Source organism: Protopterus annectens, chromosome 1.part1, assembly GCF_019279795.1.
Source record: "Protopterus annectens isolate FY-2018-M chromosome 1.part1, PAN1.0, whole genome shotgun sequence".
Taxonomy (NCBI): Eukaryota; Metazoa; Chordata; order Ceratodontiformes; family Protopteridae; genus Protopterus; species Protopterus annectens.
The window spans coordinates 1,117,207,182-1,117,227,469 of NC_056726.1; the positions used below are offsets into that span (position 1 = coordinate 1,117,207,182).

Below are 20,288 nucleotides of genomic sequence, written 5' to 3' on the forward strand. Positions count from 1 at the left end.
ATATAACAATGAAATTATTTTTACAAGTGGCATACCTTATTATATCTCACTCATTAAAAAAGCACATACAAATGATTTGTGATATGTGACAAAAACAGGAGAATTTCTACATGCTGTTATGCAGGATGAATTTTCTCCCCATGTTTATTCTTTTAAACATGCTATATTTTTCATTAAATAATCAGCTACAAAATGTTTTTGGTTATATGGACAATTAATTGCATAACCACATAATTAATAGTATAATGCATTGGTACATTAGGTTTACTTGTTTTGAAGGATTTTCATTTTGCATGAAATGAGGAAGAAAATGACTGTCTTATTTGTTATGCAGTAAACTGTTTCTTGCATTATTACATTTACATAACAGCAACTTTTTTTCTTAATGTAACCAGTTCAATAATGACACTCCTCTTCCTTTACTACCTCAAGCTTCTCAGCCACCTAAAGAATGTGCATTTTAAAAATTATGATGGGGAAGATTTATTTTTTGATGACAATGGTGATATATCCTCTTACTCAATTTTCATTAACTGGCAATTAACGGCAGATGGTTCAATGAAAAGTGTAACAGTAGGCTGGTATAAGCCTTATCATCAGAAAGATCAGCAAGTGTTCATTAATGACAGTGCCATCTTGTGGAGTGGAGGTCACAATGAGGTTTGTCAGTTATCACTTGAATTTTCTTATTTTATACACATGTTAAACACGTCACATTTGAACATTACTATTTTAAGGTATTTTGAAGAATGAATGAGGTTTGCAGATTTAAGACTTTAACATGATGTGCAAGAGAAATGTTTATAAATATTAAATTGTTAAATTGTCAAAACATCCAAACATTAGACTATGTTTCAGAGACATAATAGAACATAAGACTAATATCCTTTGTGGCAGGTAGGAGGGTTTGGGGTTTGATTCTGTTTACAGACTATTTGCTGATCCTGTGACAGTGACAGAATGTGGGTGGTCTTGGATCTATACCCACACAGTGGTCAGAGTTGTCCTTTCTTGTTGAGTTGTTATTATCTTTATACAAAAATATGATACTTACTGATTTTAACTGATGTGTTAGTGTAGTAGATTAAAGTTAGAGCTTTCTGTGTCAAGGATGCAGGATTCAAAACTTTTTTTCATATCATCCAACTTAGTGCACACTTCAATATTCATACCAATAATCAGTTTCTTCATCTTAGTTGTAAAATCTGTGTCATCTGGGACTAGACTACTAATGTCTGAAGACCCTAGGAGCTGCTTCTCAGGAATCAGCTTGGGATTATTGCTTCTGTTTTCTCCCATTGAGAGAAGGAACGGTAGGACATTATTTTGTAGCCTTCCTAGAGATCCAAATACACTGAAAATCCAGAAAATTGCTTCTTAGGAGCAGACTTAGGATTAATGCTACTGTTTTTGCTTTTGTTGAGAGAAGGAGCAAAGGGACATTGTTTCCTGCTGTTCTCTGATTGGGCAGTGTGTATGGGACTTTACTGAGTGGTCTCATTGCAGTTTTGATGAGAAACTCTTAAGGCCTTTTCTGCAGTTTTGTTTTTTGTTGCATCCAGTTGCTGTAGGTTCTACGAGGATATGTAGAAGGGGATGACTGTTCTATGCATACTGAGGTAATATTACTTTTTAGGAAGCAGCTAGGAAGAAATATTACTCTTTTGCTTCTGGTGAGTGAAAGAACAAAGGATTATTAATTACTAGCTGTGTTAGATCAGCACTGTTTCCACCAGTAGACAGATAGTATCTTTGGTAATCAACTCCAAACATCATAAGCACGATTACCGATTCTGCCCACATTAGTAAATACCTGCAATGATGAATATGCACTTTCCAACTGTCTCTGTAGCTTACTTGGTTGAAATGGGTATCTTGAGACAATTTAGTAGCTCTCTCATGCATACTTACAACTGCCTATTCTTTAAATAAACCAAGTCAGTGTGTGAGAAATTTAGTTATAAAATGCTATTTGAGACAAAGCTCTCACACAAAGCCACAACAATAACAATCAGGTTATAGATATACTACTAAACTACATGAATATCAATTTTGGTGGAGATATACAAACATTTTCCTGTCAAGTAACTTCGAGATATACTGAGTCACTGAATATGAACAACTCAAGAAATTCTTATCCAGATGCTGCTTTGAAAAAAGAACTGTAGTTGATGACATCTATTTGCAGGAACTATCTTTGAAGATGGGTGGCTTTGGAAATGACTTAGAAAACCGCAAATTAAATTCTCAAAAACAGACTGATACTCTTAAGGAACTATTACAGCAACACCATACAAAAATAACAAATATAGAGACTTCTCTAAATGACATTGAAGGGAGACTCAAAGAGGAAAAATTCCAAAAAGAATTTCTGCTTAAACAGAATACATGGCTGATTAACAAAATAGATGACTTAGAAAACAGGGAAAGGAGAAACAACATAAGGATCTTTGGTCTTCCTGAAAACACTGAAGGAGAAGACATTTCATTCTTAACAACATGGATTCCTCAGTTTTTAAACTTGAAAGAGGGACTTTCATTTGGAATTGAAAGGGCACATAGAGCACTGAGGAAACTTACATTTAACTTAACAAATACTCCACCTAGATCCATAGTTGTAAAATTTCTTTCATTTCTGGACAAGGAACTAATATTAAAATCTGCTTGGAGAAAATCACCCTTAAAATGCAATCAAAGCCTGATAAGGTTTGACAATGATTATTCTTCCAGAATACTAGAACAAAGGAAAAAAGTCTGGCCAATAATAACACTGTTGAAACAAAACAACATTAAAGCACAGCTGGCCTTTCCAGCCAAGATAACAATATTTTTGCCAATGAGATGAAAACCTTTAATGACTTAAAAGAAGCTACTATATTAGTCAAAAACAACAACATAGTGTCTATCCCAGACGAAATGGAATGGAAGGCCTCTACTCTTAAAAGAATAAAAGAAACAAATCAGTGGACTGATGCTAGAAAGAAGAAACAAAAAACTGATTCCAAGATTGCTGTTACAAAAAATAACTCTTACAACTACATCTCTCAAAGTATCAACTGATATGGTACATCACTTTTCATCTGTTTTTTTTTTTTTTTTTTTTAAAGTAGGGATTCTTAAACAACTAAGAAACAGTAATGATTTATTTAGAATGTTCAAACAGTGCAATAATTCTTCGCAAACAAATGTAGGTCAAGATGGGTTACTATTTACATTATATATAAGCCAAACAAAGAACATATGATACAAACATAAGCATTTCTATTCCCTTACTTGAACTCAATGAATACTTATCTTGTTCATTTTTCATTGATTTTACTTATAATAATTTACGTAATTAATTAACTAATTCAACAGAATACCATTCATCAGAGTTCAGACTCAAATGTAACAAATTAGCATTATGTATAATAACAGTAACAGTAGAGTGTTTTGAAAAAATGCTGTCATGGAGACTAATGCCTTCTTCAGTTAAGGTATGATTTAGAAATGTCATATATATCCTGGTTAAATAATAATAGCAAGCTCTTAGTACAAATGTCATCATTATTCTGTCTAAATATAGTTAATATCAATTATGGCAGGTATCACAGCTATGAGTGCTGTTTGATCAATCCTGATGTGTGCATGGATGTAGCTGTGTCTGGCAGCTAGTACAAATGTCATTATTATTCTGTCTAAACATAGTTAATGTAAATTATGGCAGGTATCATAGCTTTGAGTGCTGTTTGATCAATCCTGATATGGTGAGCATGGATGCAGCCATGTCTGGCAACTAGTAAAAATGTCATTATTATTCTGTCTAAACATAATTAATATCAATTATGTCAGGTATCATAGCTTTGAGTGCTGTTTGGTTAAGCCTGACACAGTATATGTGCATGCAGCTGTGTCTGGCAGCTGTTGTATGTTGCCATTTTCATCTCTGGGAAGCTGTTGGTTGCGGCTTGTGATCGAGGTTTACTGATGCTTGTGTATTAGGAAGCAACATTTAGTGTTTTAGCCTGGATTCAGAAAAAGGTGGTGGGTAGAACTGTGATTTGGAATATTATGGAAGAGAATGGTTTGTTTGTACATCTGCTGAGTGAGAGCTGGGAGGGCTGGAGGAGTGTGTTGTCTCATGTTGTGGCGGCTTGTTGGGAGGTTTTTTTTTTTTGTCTGTTTGCTCTCTGTTTTTTTCCTGGCTGCTGCCTCTTTGAAAAGGAGGGAATTTAGGCTTGAAGTTGCAGTGATGTGAAGCTTTGATTCAGATGCATTGCGTAACTCTGGTATGCAGTACACAGACACACTAATAGAAACAGATGCTCTAAGGTTGCTATTTTAATGGAGACTGAGTGATGATAATACTTAATGGCTATGATGAGCCTCCAAAGTGATTCTTGGCAATGACGTTTTTGGTTTAAAAAATAAAAAAAAAAAAATATATATATATATATATATATATATATATATATATATATATATATATATATATATATATATATATATATATATATATATATATATATATATATATATATATATATATATATATATATATATATATATATATATATATATATATATATATAAAATCAAAGGGCTGTTTTAAACCACATGTACACATATTGATGGTCTCGCAACACGTCATTTAGCTCATTAAGTTGATTCTTGATAAAATAAATAAATAAATAAATAAATAATAAGTGCAATTTTATATTTAAAATGTATTTTGGTCCAAACACATTAAGGACTGACATAAGAGTGGAAGTCTAAGTTATTGTGAAAGACTAAGAGCACTTGGTCTTCTGCAGTACCCTTTGCAGTGGTCTAGGAGGTTAGCTTGCTCAGATGTGTTGGGCATATGTGGATAGCTGATTCTAGGGGTGTTTGGGGTTGCCAGGAAGTGCTAGAGAATCATCAGATTTCCTTCATGGAAATATCTGTGGGAATGGAAAGTGTGTTGAGAGGTTCACTGGCAGACTGGCCACTGCATGGAACAGGCTGGTAAAATGGAACAGAACAAATACTGGTTTGGATATTTTAAGAACAGCCTAGAAACACACCACATGAACTAGTGAATGGTACTTTGACAAAACTGGATGGGCATTGTTGCCCTTGCTTGAAGTACTGATATGTGTATATGTAAGGATTGAAATATACTTATAACAAATAAGAAACTAGAAGGGTCTCATAATTTAAAGTCTGTGGACTACATAAACATGCTTGGAAGGAGCTAATAATAAGAATAAACATTACAGCTTGTGGTCTCTCAAATAACTAAGCAACAGCCAAAAAAAAAAAAAAACACACACACACAGTAGTTATGTAATGTATGATCTTAGTAAATCTATATATAAAATATATAATCGTCATATAAGATGAAGCAGTCTGCTGAATTCAGATATTAAAGACATGATTTAGTAACATGGGCTTGTGTATACTTAAACTACTGTCTTAACTTGTTATAAATGGCATACACTACATTGAACATCAGGGGGGAAGCATGATGATTTTCTTATATAAGTAAATATGCATAACAAGTCATGTAATTGCTTTAACCTGAATTGTAGTTTGTGTAACCCATCTTGATCATACATAATAGTTAAGCGGTTACCAAGGTAACTAATGTTTTATACCTAATGTTTTATTCCTTTAAAACCTTGTCACCACAATAAACAGAACATGCTGGGGGGATAGTTGCCTGTCCCAGAGACTTCCCATACTCTGGAACAAACTACCTATCTATATCAAACAAAGCTCCTCATTAGCACTCTTCAAGAAAAATCTTGATGATTGGATGGGAGATAGGAAATTCACCCCGGGGATCACTTCTGTTGCTCTGCTTGACAGGGGCACAGGAAAATAAATTTCTTGGGTGGCAAAAGCCAGGGTACCATTTGGCTAGGCTTATATAGGCCCTAGGGCCAATAGCCTAGTACCTACCTATGAACCTATGAACCTATACATGACATCAAACTGACACAGTTGTTTAAGAGAAACAATAAAAGCCTGAACTTGAAATGTCATAGAATGTAACAATCATATTCTGAACAAATAGTATTAAATTGACAATAGACACTCAGTTTAATAACATGGGCTTATGTATAATAACACTACTGTTGTAACTTGTCATAAATGAAATACACTATACTGAACATCAAGGGAAAGCATGGTGATTTTCTCATATAAGTAAATGTGCGTAACAAGTCATATAATTGCTTTAACTTGAATTGTGGTTTTGTAATACATCTTGACCAAACATAATACTTAAACCGTTACCAAGGTAGCTAATGTTTTATGCATGACATCAAAGTGACAATGTTGTTCAAGGGGAAACAATAGAAGCCTGAACTAGGAATATCACAGACTGTAGCAACTACATTCTGAACAAATAGTATTAAATTGACAATAATCACTCAGTTTAACCTTTGCTGATTACACAAAATAGAATGTTTACATTTAAATCTATAAACTTTCAGAATATGCCATAAAATGACATTAGACTATGTTTCAGAGACATAATGGAACATAAGACTAATATCCTTTGTGGCAGGTAGGAGGGTTTGGGGTTTGATTCTGTTTACAGACTATTTGCTGATCCTGTGACAGTGACAGAATGTGGGTGGTCTGGGATCTATACCCACACAGTGGTCAGAGTTGTCCTTTCTTGTTGAGTTGTCATTATCGTTATAAAAAAATATGATACTTACTGATTTTAACTGATGTGTTAGTGTAGTAGATTAAAGTTAGAGCTTTCTGTGTCAAGGGTGCAAGATTCAAAACTTTTTTTCATATCATCCAACTTAGTGCACACTTCAATATTCAGACCAATAATCAGTTTCTTCATCTTAGTTGTAAAATCTGTGTCATCTGGGACTAGACTACTAATGTCTGAAGACCCTAGGAGCTGCTTCTCAGGAATCAGCTTGGGATTATTGCTTCTGTTTTCTCCCATTGAGAGAAGGAACGGTAGGCATTATTTTGTATGCCTTCCTAGAGATCCAAATACACTGAAAATCCAGAAAATTGCTTCTTAGGAGCAGACTTAGGATTAATGCTACTGTTTTTGCTTTTGTTGAGAGAAGGAGCAGAGGGACATTTTTTTCCTGCTGTTCACTGATTGGGCAGTGTGTATGGGACTTTACTGAGTGGTCTCATTGCAGTTTTGATGAGAAACTCTTAAGGCCCTTTCTGCAGTTTTGTTTTTTGTTGCACCCAGTTGCTGTAGGTTCTACTAGGATATGTAGAGGGGGATGACTGTTCTATGCATACTGAGGTAATATTACTTTTTAGGAAGCAGCTAGGGAGAAAGATTACTCTTTTGCTTCTGGTGAGTGAAAGGACAAAGGATTATTAATTACTAGGTGTGTGAAGCTGTGTTAGATCAGCACTGTTTCCACCAGCAGACAGATTGTATCTATGGTAATCAACTCCAAACATCATAAGCACGATTACCTATTTTGCCCACATTAGTAAATACCTGCAATGATAAATATGCACTTTCCAACTGTCTCTGTAGCTTATTTGGTTGAAATGGGTATCTTGAGACAATTTAGTAGCTGTCTCATGCATACTTACAACTGCCTATTCTTTAAATAAACCAAGTCAGTGTGTGAGAAATTTAGTTATAAAATGCTATTTGAGACAAGGCTCTCACACAAAGCCACAACAATAACAATCAGGTTATAGATATACTACTAAACTACATGAATATCAATTTTGGTGAAGATATACAAACATTTTCCTGTCAAGTAACTTTGAGATATACTGAGTCACTGAATATGAACAACTCAAGGAATTCTTATCCAGATGCTGCTTTGAAAAAAGAACTGCAGTTGATGACATCTATCTTGCAGGAACTATCTTTGAAGATGGATGGCTTTGAAAATGACTTAGAAAACCTCAAATTAAATTCTCAAAAACAGACTGATACTCTTAAGGAACTATTACAACAGCACCATACAAAAATAACAAATATAGAGATTTCTCTAAATGACATTGAAGGGAGACTCAAAGAGGAAAAATTCCAAAAAGAATTTCTGCTTAAACAGAATACATGGCTGATTAACAAAATAGATGACTTAGAAAACAGGGAAAGGAGAAACAACATAAGGATCTTTGGTCTTCCTGAAAACACTGAAGGAGAAGACATTATTTCATTCTTAACAACATGGATTCCTCAATTTTTAAACTTGAAAGAAGGACTTTCATTTGGAATTGAAAGGGCACATAGAGCACTGAGGAATCTTACATTTAACTTAACAAATACTCCACCTAGATCCATAATTGTAAAATTTATTTCAATTCTGGACAAGGAACTAATATTAAAATCTGCTTGGAGAAAATCACCCTTAAAATGCAATCAAAGCCTGATAAGGTTTGACAATGATTATTCTTCCAGAATACTAGAACAAAGGAAAAAAGTCTGGCCAATAATAACACTGTTGAAACAAAACAACATTATAGCACAGCTGGCCTTTCCAGCCAAGATAAAAATACTTTTTGCCAATGAGATGAAAACCTTTAATGACTTAAAAGAAGCTACTATATTAGTGAAAAACAACAACACAGTGTCTATCCCAGACGAAATGGAATGGATGGCCCTACTCTTAAAAGAATAAAAGAAACAAATCGGTGGACTGATGCTAGAAAGAAGAATCAAAAAATTGATTCCAAGATTGCTTTCACAAAAATAACTCTTACAGCTACATCTCTCAAAGCATCAACTGATATGGTACAGCACTTTTCATCTGTTTTTTTTTTTTTTTTTTTTTTTAAGTAGGGATTCTTAAACAACTAAGAAACAGTAATGATGTATTTAGAATGTTCAAACAGTGCAATAATTCTTCGCAAACAAATGTAGGTCAAGATGGGTTACTATTTACATTATATATAAGCCAAACAAAGAACATATGATACAAACATAAACATTTCTATTCCCCTACTTGAACTCAATGAATACTTATCTTGTTCATTTTTCATTGATTTTACTTATAATAATTTAAGTAATTAATTAACTAATTCAACAGAGTACCATTCATCAGAGTTCAGACTCAAATGTAACAAATTAGCATTATGTATAATAACAGTAACAGTAGAGTTTTTTGAAAAAATGCTGTCATGGAGACTAATGCCTTCTTCAGTTAAGGTATGATTTAGAAATGTCATATATATCCTTGTTAAATAATAATAGCAAGCTCTTAGTACAAATTTCATCATTATTCTGTCTAAATATAGTTAATATCAATTATGGCAGGTATCACAGCTATGAGTGCTGTTTGATCAATCCTGATGTGTGCATGGATGCAGCTGTGTCTGGCAGCTAGTACAAATGTCATTATTATTCTGTCTAAACATAGTTAATGTAAATTATGGCAGGTATCATAGCTTTGAGTGCTGTTTGATCAATCCTGATATGGTGAGCATGGATGCAGCCATGTCTGGCAACTAGTAAAAATGTCATTATTATTCTGTCTAAACATAATTAATATCAATTATGGCAGGTATCATAGCTTTGAGTGCTGTTTGGTTATGCCTGACACAGTATATGTGCATGCAGCTATGTCTGGCAGCTGTTGTATGTTGCCATTTTCATCTCTGGGAAGCTGTTGGTTGAGGCTTGTGATCGAGGTTTACTGATGCTTGTGTATTAGGAAGCAACATTTAGTGTTTTAGCCTGGATCCAGGAAAAGGTGGTGGATAGAACTGTGATTTGGGATATTATGGAAGAGAATGGTTTGTTTGTACATCTGCTCAGTGAGAGCTGGGAGGGCTGAAGGAGTGTGTTGTCTCATGTTGTGGCGGCTTGTTGGGAGTTTTTTTTTTTTTTTATCTGTTTGCTCTCTGTTTTTTTCCTGGCTGCTGCCTCTTTGAAAAGGAGGGAATTTAGGCTTGAAGTTGCAGTGATGTGAAGCTTTGCTTCAGATGCATTGCGTAACTCTGGTATGCAGTACACAGACACACTAATAGAAACAGATGCTCTAAGGTTGCTATGATAATGGAGACTGAGTGATGATAATACTTAATGGCTATGATGAGCCTCCAAAGTGATTCTTGGCAATGACGTTTTTGGTTTAAAAAAAAAAAAATATATATATATATATATATATATATATATATATATATATATATAAATATATATATATATATATATATATATATATATATATATATATATATATAAAATCAAAGGGCTGTTTTAAACCACATGTACACATATTGATGGTCTCCCAACACTTCATTTAGCTCATTAAGTTGATTCTTGATAAAATAAATAAATAAATAAATAAATAATAAGTGCAATTTTATATTTAAAATGTATTTTGGTCCAAACACATTAAGGACTGACATAAGAGTGGAAGTCTAAGTTATTGTGAAAGACTAAGAGCACTTGGTCTTCTGCAGTACCCTTTGCAGTGGTCTAGGAGGTTAGCTTGCTCAGATGTGTTGGGCATATGTGGATAGCTGATTCTAGTGGTGTTTGGGGTTGCCAGGAAGTGCTAGAGAATCATCAGATTTCCTTCCTGGAAATATCTGTGGGAATGGAAAGTGGGTTGAGAGGTTCACTGGCAGACTGGCCACTGCATGGAACAGGCTGGTAAAATGGAACAGAACAAATACTGGTTTGGATATTTTAAGAACAGCCTGGAAACACACCACATGAACTAGTGAATGGTACTTTGACAAAACTGGATGGGGATTGTTGCCCTTGCTTGAAGTACTGATATGTGTATATGTAAGGATGGAAATATACTTATAACAAATAAGAAACTAGAAGGGTCTCATAATTTAAAGTCTGTGGACTGCATACACATGCTTGGAAGGAGCTAATAATAAGAATAAACATTAAAGCTTGTGGTCTCTCAAATAACTAAGCAACAGCAAAAAAAAAAAACACACACACACAATAGTTATGTAATGTATAATCTTAGTAAATCTAGATATAAAATATATAATCGTCATATAAGATGAAGCAGTCTGCTGAATTCAGATATTAAAGACATGATTTAGTAACATGGGCTTGTGTATAATAAAACTACTGTCTTAACTTGTTATAAATGACATACACTACATTGAACATCAGGGGGGAAGCATGATGATTTTCTTATATAAGTAAATATGCATAACAAGTCATGTAATTGCTTTAACCTGAATTGTAGTTTGTGTAACCCATCTTGACCATACATAATAGTTAAGCGGTTACCAAGGTAACTAATGTTTTATACCTAATGTTTTATTCCTTTAAAACCTTGTCACCACAATAAACAGAACATGCTGGAGGGATAGATGCCTGTCCCAGAGACTTCCCATACTCTGGAACAAACTACCTATCTATATCAAACAAAGCTCCTCATTAGCACTCTTCAAGAAAAATCTTGATGATTGGATGGGAGATAGGAAATTCACCCCGGGGATCACTTCTGTTGCTCTGCTTGACAGGGGCACAGGAAAATAAATTTCTTGGGTGGCAAAAGCCAGGGTACCATTTGGCTAGGCTTATATAGGCCCTAGGGCCAATAGCCTAGTACCTACCTATGAACCTATGAACCTATACATGACATCAAACTGACACAGTTGTTTAAGAGAAACAATAAAAGCCTGAACTTGAAATGTCATAGAATGTAACAATCATATTCTGAACAAATAGTATTAAATTGACAATAGACACTCAGTTTAATAACATGGGCTTATGTATAATAACACTACTGTTGTAACTTGTCATAAATGAAATACACTATACTGAACATCAAGGGAAAGCATGGTGATTTTCTCATATAAGTAAATGTGCGTAACAAGTCATATAATTGCTTTAACTTGAATTGTGGTTTTGTAATACATATTGACCAAACATAATACTTAAGCCGTTACCAAGGTAGCTAATGTTTTATACATGGCATCTAATTGACAATGTTGTTCAAGGGGAAACAATAGAAGCCTGAACTAGGAATATCACAGACTGTAGCAATTACATTCTGAACAAATAGTATTAAATTGACAATAATCACTCAGTTTAACCTTTGCTGATTACACAAAATCGAATGTTTCCATTTAAATCTATTAACTTTCAGAATATGCCATAAAATGACAATTTTTGAATATGCGAAGGGAACTTGTAATCATTAATCACAATACGTGAATTTGTTATTTTTAACCTATAATTTCACTCATATTATAGTAAAAAATGACAGATATGAAAATCCTTATGTGTAGGAAATGGGGGGAAGAGGGATGTACTAATAATTAAAATGCACTTTCATCAATGTTTACATAAAACAAACTTGAAGCTTTAAGTAAGTTAGCAACAACACAAAGTGATTACTTAAATGATGGCAAACAATGAAATATAACTTCTGATACATCTAGTAAAATGCATTGTATTATAAACATTATGTATAAATATTATTACCATCTATTTATAGTATGTTTTGAAAGACTTCATCAATAAGGGTGAATATGTTAAATAACTGTGTACTATAATCTTTTACTGAGGTTTTATATATGATACATCCTACTTTACTATGAATGAATTGCTTGTCATTTATCTTTCATGTAAATAATTGCTTATACAAGTATATTGATTATTGGTTGAAGAAAATAGTCACCAACACAGAACATTTGATCAAGGATTCTTGGGAATTTCTAAGTAAACTCACCTATGAGGTGTGGGAGGAAGGGCTTAGTTTTCTCACTATTGATGTCATCGATTTGTTCACCACCATACCCAGAACTGATGGGCAAAAATATTTCAATGACAGTTTATATAAATTTTCTACTTTGTCACATGATAATATTCAGCTTATCTTAGAACTTATGGAAGTAGTGTTGGATAACAATTATATACACTTTCAATGAGAATTTTATCAACAGATAAGCAGTGTGGCAATGGGGGCAAGTTGTGCCCCTGTTTATGCAAACTTAGTTATGTTAGAATGGGAAAATAGATTTGTTTTTTCCAGTACGTATATGGGGAACATCCGCCTTTATGTTAGATTTTTGGATGACATCTTCATTTTATGGAAAGGTGAAGATGGTAGTGTCAAAGATTTTGTTGAGTACATTAACCATAGCACCCCCTTCCTCAGATTTATATATATATGGGATATGAGGATCATTAATTATTTGGACACCACAATTTTACAAACAGATACTGGTTTCAAGTCCAAAATTTATAGAAAGCCTACTTGGTGCAATAGTTATCTACATTTCTCCAGTAACCATCCTATGTTTATGAAAAAAAGTTTAATTAAAGGGCAAGGAATGCGTATTGCTCGTATGACATCAGACTTTGAGGATTTAGAGCAGGAGTTCAGGAAATTAAAATTGTTGTTTATAGAGAGGGGATACCCTGAAGTATTTATTGATAGAGTATTGGGGGAGGTTTATAGAGGTTGGGGTCACAAATATATACCCCTTTTTAGGTAAGCCCTTGAATGATAAGGTTAATATGTTTAATAGTAATAACAACACGGTGATGGTAAATACTAATAAATACCAAAGGGCCTGTGTAATAGAATACAATGGCTTCTCCGAGACTTTCATGCAAATACTGAGAGATAATTGGAGTTTATGAAAAACCCACAAGGAATTTTTTGAATCTGTTGGGCCAACACCTTCCTTTTCTTTTAGGACAGGTTTTAGTCTTAAAAAAACGTTTGAGGTAAACATTCCTCATAATAAATATGATGGTAAGGGCACAGTTCCTTGTGGTGGTTGTAAACAGTATTCCAATATTTTGAAAGAAGGTAGTATTACATTAGAAAATGGCCTGGGTAGTATAGTTAGATTCTGCAAAGGTAACTGCAGTACAAGGATGTTAGCATATTTGGCTGTATGTAATGAATGCCCTGCATACTATGTGGGTAAAACTGAGAGGGCATTCAAGGATAGAATATATGAACACTGTTATGACGTAAAAAACAAGAAGGATTCTAGTGTGTTAGACAAACATTCCATTTACTGCATTACTTTTAGTGGATATAAATTTGGTATTATTGACGTAGTTAAAAATTATACAGGGGGTGGTGATTCTAAAAATATGCTACTTAATAAAGAACTGGTATGGCAACTTAGGTTAAGATCTAATGCACCACCTGGATTAAATGAAAATATATCTGTTAAACCAGTTTTGGTACAAAAAGCTTCCACAGTGTGACTTTATACCTTATTTACTTAGTTGCATATTTGCACATTTTTATTTACACAGAATTTTTATTAATTTAGATTTAATGTTCAGTTAGATTAAATGTTTTTAATAGGTGGCTGTATTTGGAGGTTTTTAAACTTAATACAGCATTATGGCTTAGTTATTATTTCCTAAAACATTTTTTAGGATGGTATTTTACTGTTTTTGGTAATGTTGCTTTAAATTGTTAATTGTCAATGATAACTAATTGGGGTTTGTATAAAAGACAAGTAATACATGGAAGGAGTATCTGATGAAGTCTCGTGCCTAAGACGAAAGCGCTTATGGTAGTTGCTCCTGTGTTCGTATCTTAATAAAGTGGATTATTGATGGACTACTGGTCATTTTAATGGTATTTGGACAGCTTTATTTTGTCTTCTTGGTTGGACTTGTATTTTATTCTTTCACTCTAGTACTTGACAATGTGTAATAGTCAAAATAAAACCAAAATACATAGTCTAAATAACCTAAGATGGATTTACCTTTATTATCTTTAAATACCAATGGCTTAAACAAACCTAGCAAGAGATCAAATCTACTGACATATTTAAAACCGAACAAAGCACAAATTGTCTTCCTTCAAGAAACTCATTTCAAAACAAATGATAATTACAAATGGAATCCTAAGGAATATATGATATTGGCACAATCCACTTATAAGACAAAGACAAAAGGGGCAACAATGTTATGGAAAACAAATGTGATTAACCCAGACATCATTTATAAGCATGAAGATAAAAAAGGCCTTATGGCATTAGTAATAGTTAAAATAATAACAGAATATTGACCCTAGCCAATCTATACTGGTTCCCAAGCACTGGATCAGGAACTGTTAAAAAAACTTGGATTTCATTTCCAATAATTATAAAGGCAACTTAATATTAGGAGGAGATTTTAACTGTATATTTGATATTTCTGAAACTACAAATAAAAGATTGCTGGGTACATCTGCTGTATCAAAAGCTTTAAACAGGTGGGTTGAATAATTTCATCTTGTTGGTACTTTCAAATTTAAAGAAGATAAATTGTTGTTGTTTTCTCATCAAGATCATAGATTTGGTATCCAAACTAGAATAGATAAAATATTTGCTGCTCATGACTTACACTCTAAAATCATTAATTTCTCAATCACTCTCTGCCCCTTTTCAGACCACAATTCATTGATACTAAAACTTCAAAATGGGTACAAACCATTAATCTTTAACTCCAGAATTCCAGCATATATAACTAAAATGAAGGAGTTCAAACCCTGGTTAATATCTGAATTACAGTTCTTCTTAGATATTAATTACACCACAGAGATAAATAAAATAATGATATGGGACGCATTAAAATTTACATATATGGTAAAACCCTAACTTGGTATAAAAAATCAGAGAATGGGATTCTAAATTATTAGATCTGCAATCCAAACTTTTGTCAGTAAAAGCTGAAAAAAATCAAAATCATTTGGAGATGAAAAAGAAAGTAGAAGTATTAAACAATAAATACAACAAAATTCTAACACATAAAACTAGTTTAGCTTTAGAAAAACTAAAAATTAATACCTTGGTCACTTCTCCCAAATATCTACATAATCAATATACAAGAATCAAAATACAATCAAAACTAACAACATTAAAAGTATCTTCCATGAAAAGAAAGGGAAAAATGTCTGGGATATAGATGACATTCTTGATGCCTATAGAAATCACTATATGGAACATTTCCAAAAAGAAAATATACATAGTGATCAATTAAATCTAGATGAAAAATGCTCTAATATAAAAAAAACAGAAACGTTAAAACTAGATCTGCAAGCCCCCATATCTTACAAAGAAATTACACATACAATAAAAGATGCTAAAAATAATAAAGGTCCTGGTATAGATGGCATAATTATGGAAATATATACACTTTTTCATTTAAAGATACTATCCCTCTTCCATAAAACTATATTAGAGATTTAGTCACAAGCTTTAATACCACCATCTTGGAGATATTCCTTAATCACACCAATCCTAAAGGAAAACAAATCCCCAAACCCCTGTACCTCATATAGACCTATATCTTTATTAAACAATGACTATAAGATATTTATGACAATATTAATAGAATGAAAATACCGCTATCCAAAGCAATAAATAATTATCAAACTGGATGTCTATATCATAGACACAGACATGACAATATTAAAAGGATAATTTCTCTTATAGATTATGTTAATAAAGAAAATAAAGAAACATTCATAATTGGCTTAGATATAGAGAAAGCCTTTAATTCCCTAAATTGGAACCATTTACTCAAAATTCTGGTGTTATTTGAATTTCCTCCTTCTTTTGTTCATCTACTAAAGAATATATATACTAATAAATTAGCGTATGTTAAGCTAGGTCCTTTCACTTCTGAATCTATACATATAACAAAGGGTACTAAACAAGGATGTCCCATGTCATTGATTCTATTTACTATGATTATTGAAATATTGGCAGATTCAATACATAAAAATATAAAAATCAAAGGAGTAGATGTTTATGAACAATACAATTCTAAAGTAATGCTCTTTGCTGATGACATATTATTAGCATTATCAAATACAAAAGAGACATTAGAAGAATTAGATATATTAACTGACACATTTTACAGGACTTCAGGAATCCATTTCAATAAATCAGAATCAAAATTGTTATTTTTATTTGTTAAATAAAAAGAATTGAAGACAAAGGGGAATCACATTATAGGGAAACAAGACTCTCTTAACATATCTAGGAATTGAGTTATGCAAGGATAATAATGAATTAGTCTCAAAAAACTACAATAATATCATCAATACAATTAAAATCTCTGTGGAAAAGTGTAACAAAATAATATTAACATTTGAAGATAGACTACAGTTAATAAAAAATGGTTTTACTATCCAAGATTCTATATATAGCTTTGGCAATACAACTGTTACCAGAAAGGAATATACTCAAAGAAATAAAATCATGCCTAATAACATTTTTAATGGTTTGCCAAAAGAAACAGAATAGCTTTAATACATCATATCAGACCATGGAAACAGGGAGGATTAAACTTTCCTGATATAGAAACATATATAAAAGCATCAATATCTAAAACAATCTCAGATTGGATAAGTTCAAATTATTCTGCAAATTGGAAAGAATTGCTAACTGTAATACCAATAAATGAATTTGATTTACAAAAAAATTTTAAATAGATAAAAACAAGTTGCCATTGCACATATTATGTATTAGTATGCAATATAACATAACTAAGCCCACTAAAACTCTTATGATTAATTATTACATTGACTCATTTAGGAAAATTATTAATGGAAATATAGATTTAAAAATCTGGTTTGATCTTTTAACACCATTCATAGTTACAAAGAGCTATCCACATAAAATATACACAGAAATAATTAATTCCTGGGAACAGAAAGGATTTGTTTGTTGGTTTCAATGTATCAAAGAAGTAAAAGCTCTAGATATGCAAACAACAGAAACAACATACAAAATTCTACAACAAGATTGGCTAACTATGCAAAGGATTCTGACATATTCGCAAGATTTATGCAGAATAATTAGTAATTCTTAATTTAAAGAAATACCCAAACTTATGAAATACCTATATGAAATCATATATAGTGATTACAACATGGGAAATAGTATTTCAAAATTTTACAAAATATTGATAAATTATAAAACAACACCCAAATCCTCATATTGCAATTATATAACAAAAGGACACTCATTACAGCCAACTGAAGAAATCAAATCAAATATTTTATTATCAATAAAACATACATCCTTTACACAATACTGGAAAGTTTTTAATTGGAAATGCTTGCACAGAGCATTCTTAACTCCAGATAGAATTACTAAAATCAATTCTTCCACAAAGGGAGTATGTTGAAGGTGTGAGCAAATACACAATACAAGTTGGAATCACATTTTTGACTGTGTTAAAATTAAGCCATTTTGAAATGGTATTAAAAACTTTTTGCAAGCTTTATTTAATGAATTGTTTAACTTATCTAAAGCTCTAGTATTATTAAATGTGTACCAATGTCCTATTTTGAATGAGTCAAATATTTATCTAGTATTGACAATACTTAAGGAAGTGTATAACAAGAATGCTGTGTTAGCTATGTTAGTCAACAGCTTTACGATATTTGTATTTTTAACATGTATTAGTTTTATGTTGCTGTATTGCTTTGTATTCCTGTTACATTAGCTTAATCTTGGAGCTTATCTCCCTGGACCTCTACTGAAAATGGACATATATCCAGTTGGACTAGCCTAGTAAACAAGTGTAAAATAAAAATAAAATAAATAAAATAAAGAAGGTGGAATACAAACACAATACGGATTTTGGAAGACTTTTACAGCTTACTGAAGACCACAGCATTGTTGGAAATTAAAATTAAAGAATTAAGGATTCATTCTAAGCCATTTATTAACAATCCATGAAAAAAGTGTTATCATTGATTGACACTTTACAATAACTGAACAGATACACTCTGATAACTGGATTGTTATACCTATAAAGTAATTTTATATATTGAGCTCTGTTATAGTGTCAGGCTGATGTAAATAGTTTACATAGTTATTAAGATGTTATATACAAATACTATGGAATTTATTCAACTGTATTTGAAAAATAAAAAAAAAAAATTGAGGAAAAAAATAATAATCAGGTTGTCAGTACCACTCTAAACCAACCACACACACCCCTCAGACAAAACACATAGACCTACATATTTTGAGGCTCTGAAAAGGAATACCTAAACCACAAACACCTCCTAAATGTAACCTAAGAAACATGTGCCCCCACCAACCTCACAAACACAATGGAAGCAGCACCCACTGTGAAACATATATTTGAGTCACATTGACTGAATTCAAAAACTGATAAGGCAAACCTCCATACAATCCAATATCCTAGTCATAGGTAACTCCATACTGAGATACACTGATGCACCACTCAGCAGACTGTGCCAGAAGACGCTCGCAGTCAGTTGCCTATCAAGTATCAGAATTCACCACATTATGTATACATTCAAGTCATAATGCAAGTGGGAGTACATGACTTGCAACCTACCACCCTGGAATACATACGTGAGACAGACTGTGTGTTTTATCAGTCTATATCAGTATACCTAATGTTACGGTTTCATGTGTGATTTTTGAGGAGGCCCAGCTGAGGAAAATATTCCAGTGTTTAGCATTCTTATCCTAGTGTATAATTAAATCCTTGATTGCAGTTGTCTTATGAGCATTTAGTTTCAGCATTGCTAGTAGGATTTCCAGATTGGCAGCATGTGAGTTAAAAGTAAGATACTTAGTGTGTTTTTACAGAAAACAGCAATACCATCAGATTTTTGTTGGTTCTGTCTAATCTGAAAATGTTATAGACTGGTGGAGCAATTTTATTCATTTTTTTATTTCTTGGCAGAGTCAGACAACTAAGATGCCTGGAATGCACATACATCCACAAATGCGCTGCCTCATACATATCAGGGTGTGTGTGTGTGTGTGTGTGTGTGTGTGTGTGTGTGTGTGTGTGTGTGTGTGTGTGTGTGTGTGTGTGTGTCTACTGGCAAATCAAGGCAGTAATTCACTCCAAACACAAAGACTCTGCTTCACTAGGGCCCACTAATGCCCATACATCCTTAGTCAGTGATAGGTACAAAACTCGGAGAATGAATATAAAGGCACATAGTGCCAGGGAATTAGAACTTTGTATTGGACAACTGGAGGTCAGGGTGTCACGTAAAGTTTTACCACCTGTCTCACTTTGGGTCTACATTAAATCATCAAAGGATCACATTGTCGAATGGCATTTCATCGGAATTGCCATTCATTGACCGCCCCACACCCCCCGCAAATTATATATGTGAACTCTGAGATTACACTACAGTGAGGAAAGAACAAATTTCCTGATCCTTACAGTAATGCAATCTCAGTCAGAACTGTTTGACGAATGGCATTTTTGATAAAATGCCATTTGAAATGACATTTGATGATGTAATTTTTTGATGAAATAATAGGGATCCCTGAATTCAGTGCCACTATCTCACCTTCCTTGACATCATGCCCAGCTGTTAGAGGTCTATCCCAAGCAATTTATCCATCTCCTG

The 20,288-nt window shown here is 32.9% G+C and overlaps 1 protein-coding gene across 1 annotated transcript in view; it reads left to right on the plus strand.

Moving 5' to 3' along the window:
- Positions 1 to 402: 402 nt before the first annotated feature.
- The window catches only part of LOC122815597 (vomeronasal type-2 receptor 26-like), a 174,553-nt gene continuing 154,667 nt past the window's right edge, over positions 403 to 20,288 (plus strand). The window contains exon 1 of the mRNA XM_044088231.1: positions 403 to 660. Coding sequence (XP_043944166.1) covers positions 403 to 660 — 258 coding nt within the window. The remainder of the gene's footprint in view (positions 661 to 20,288) is intronic.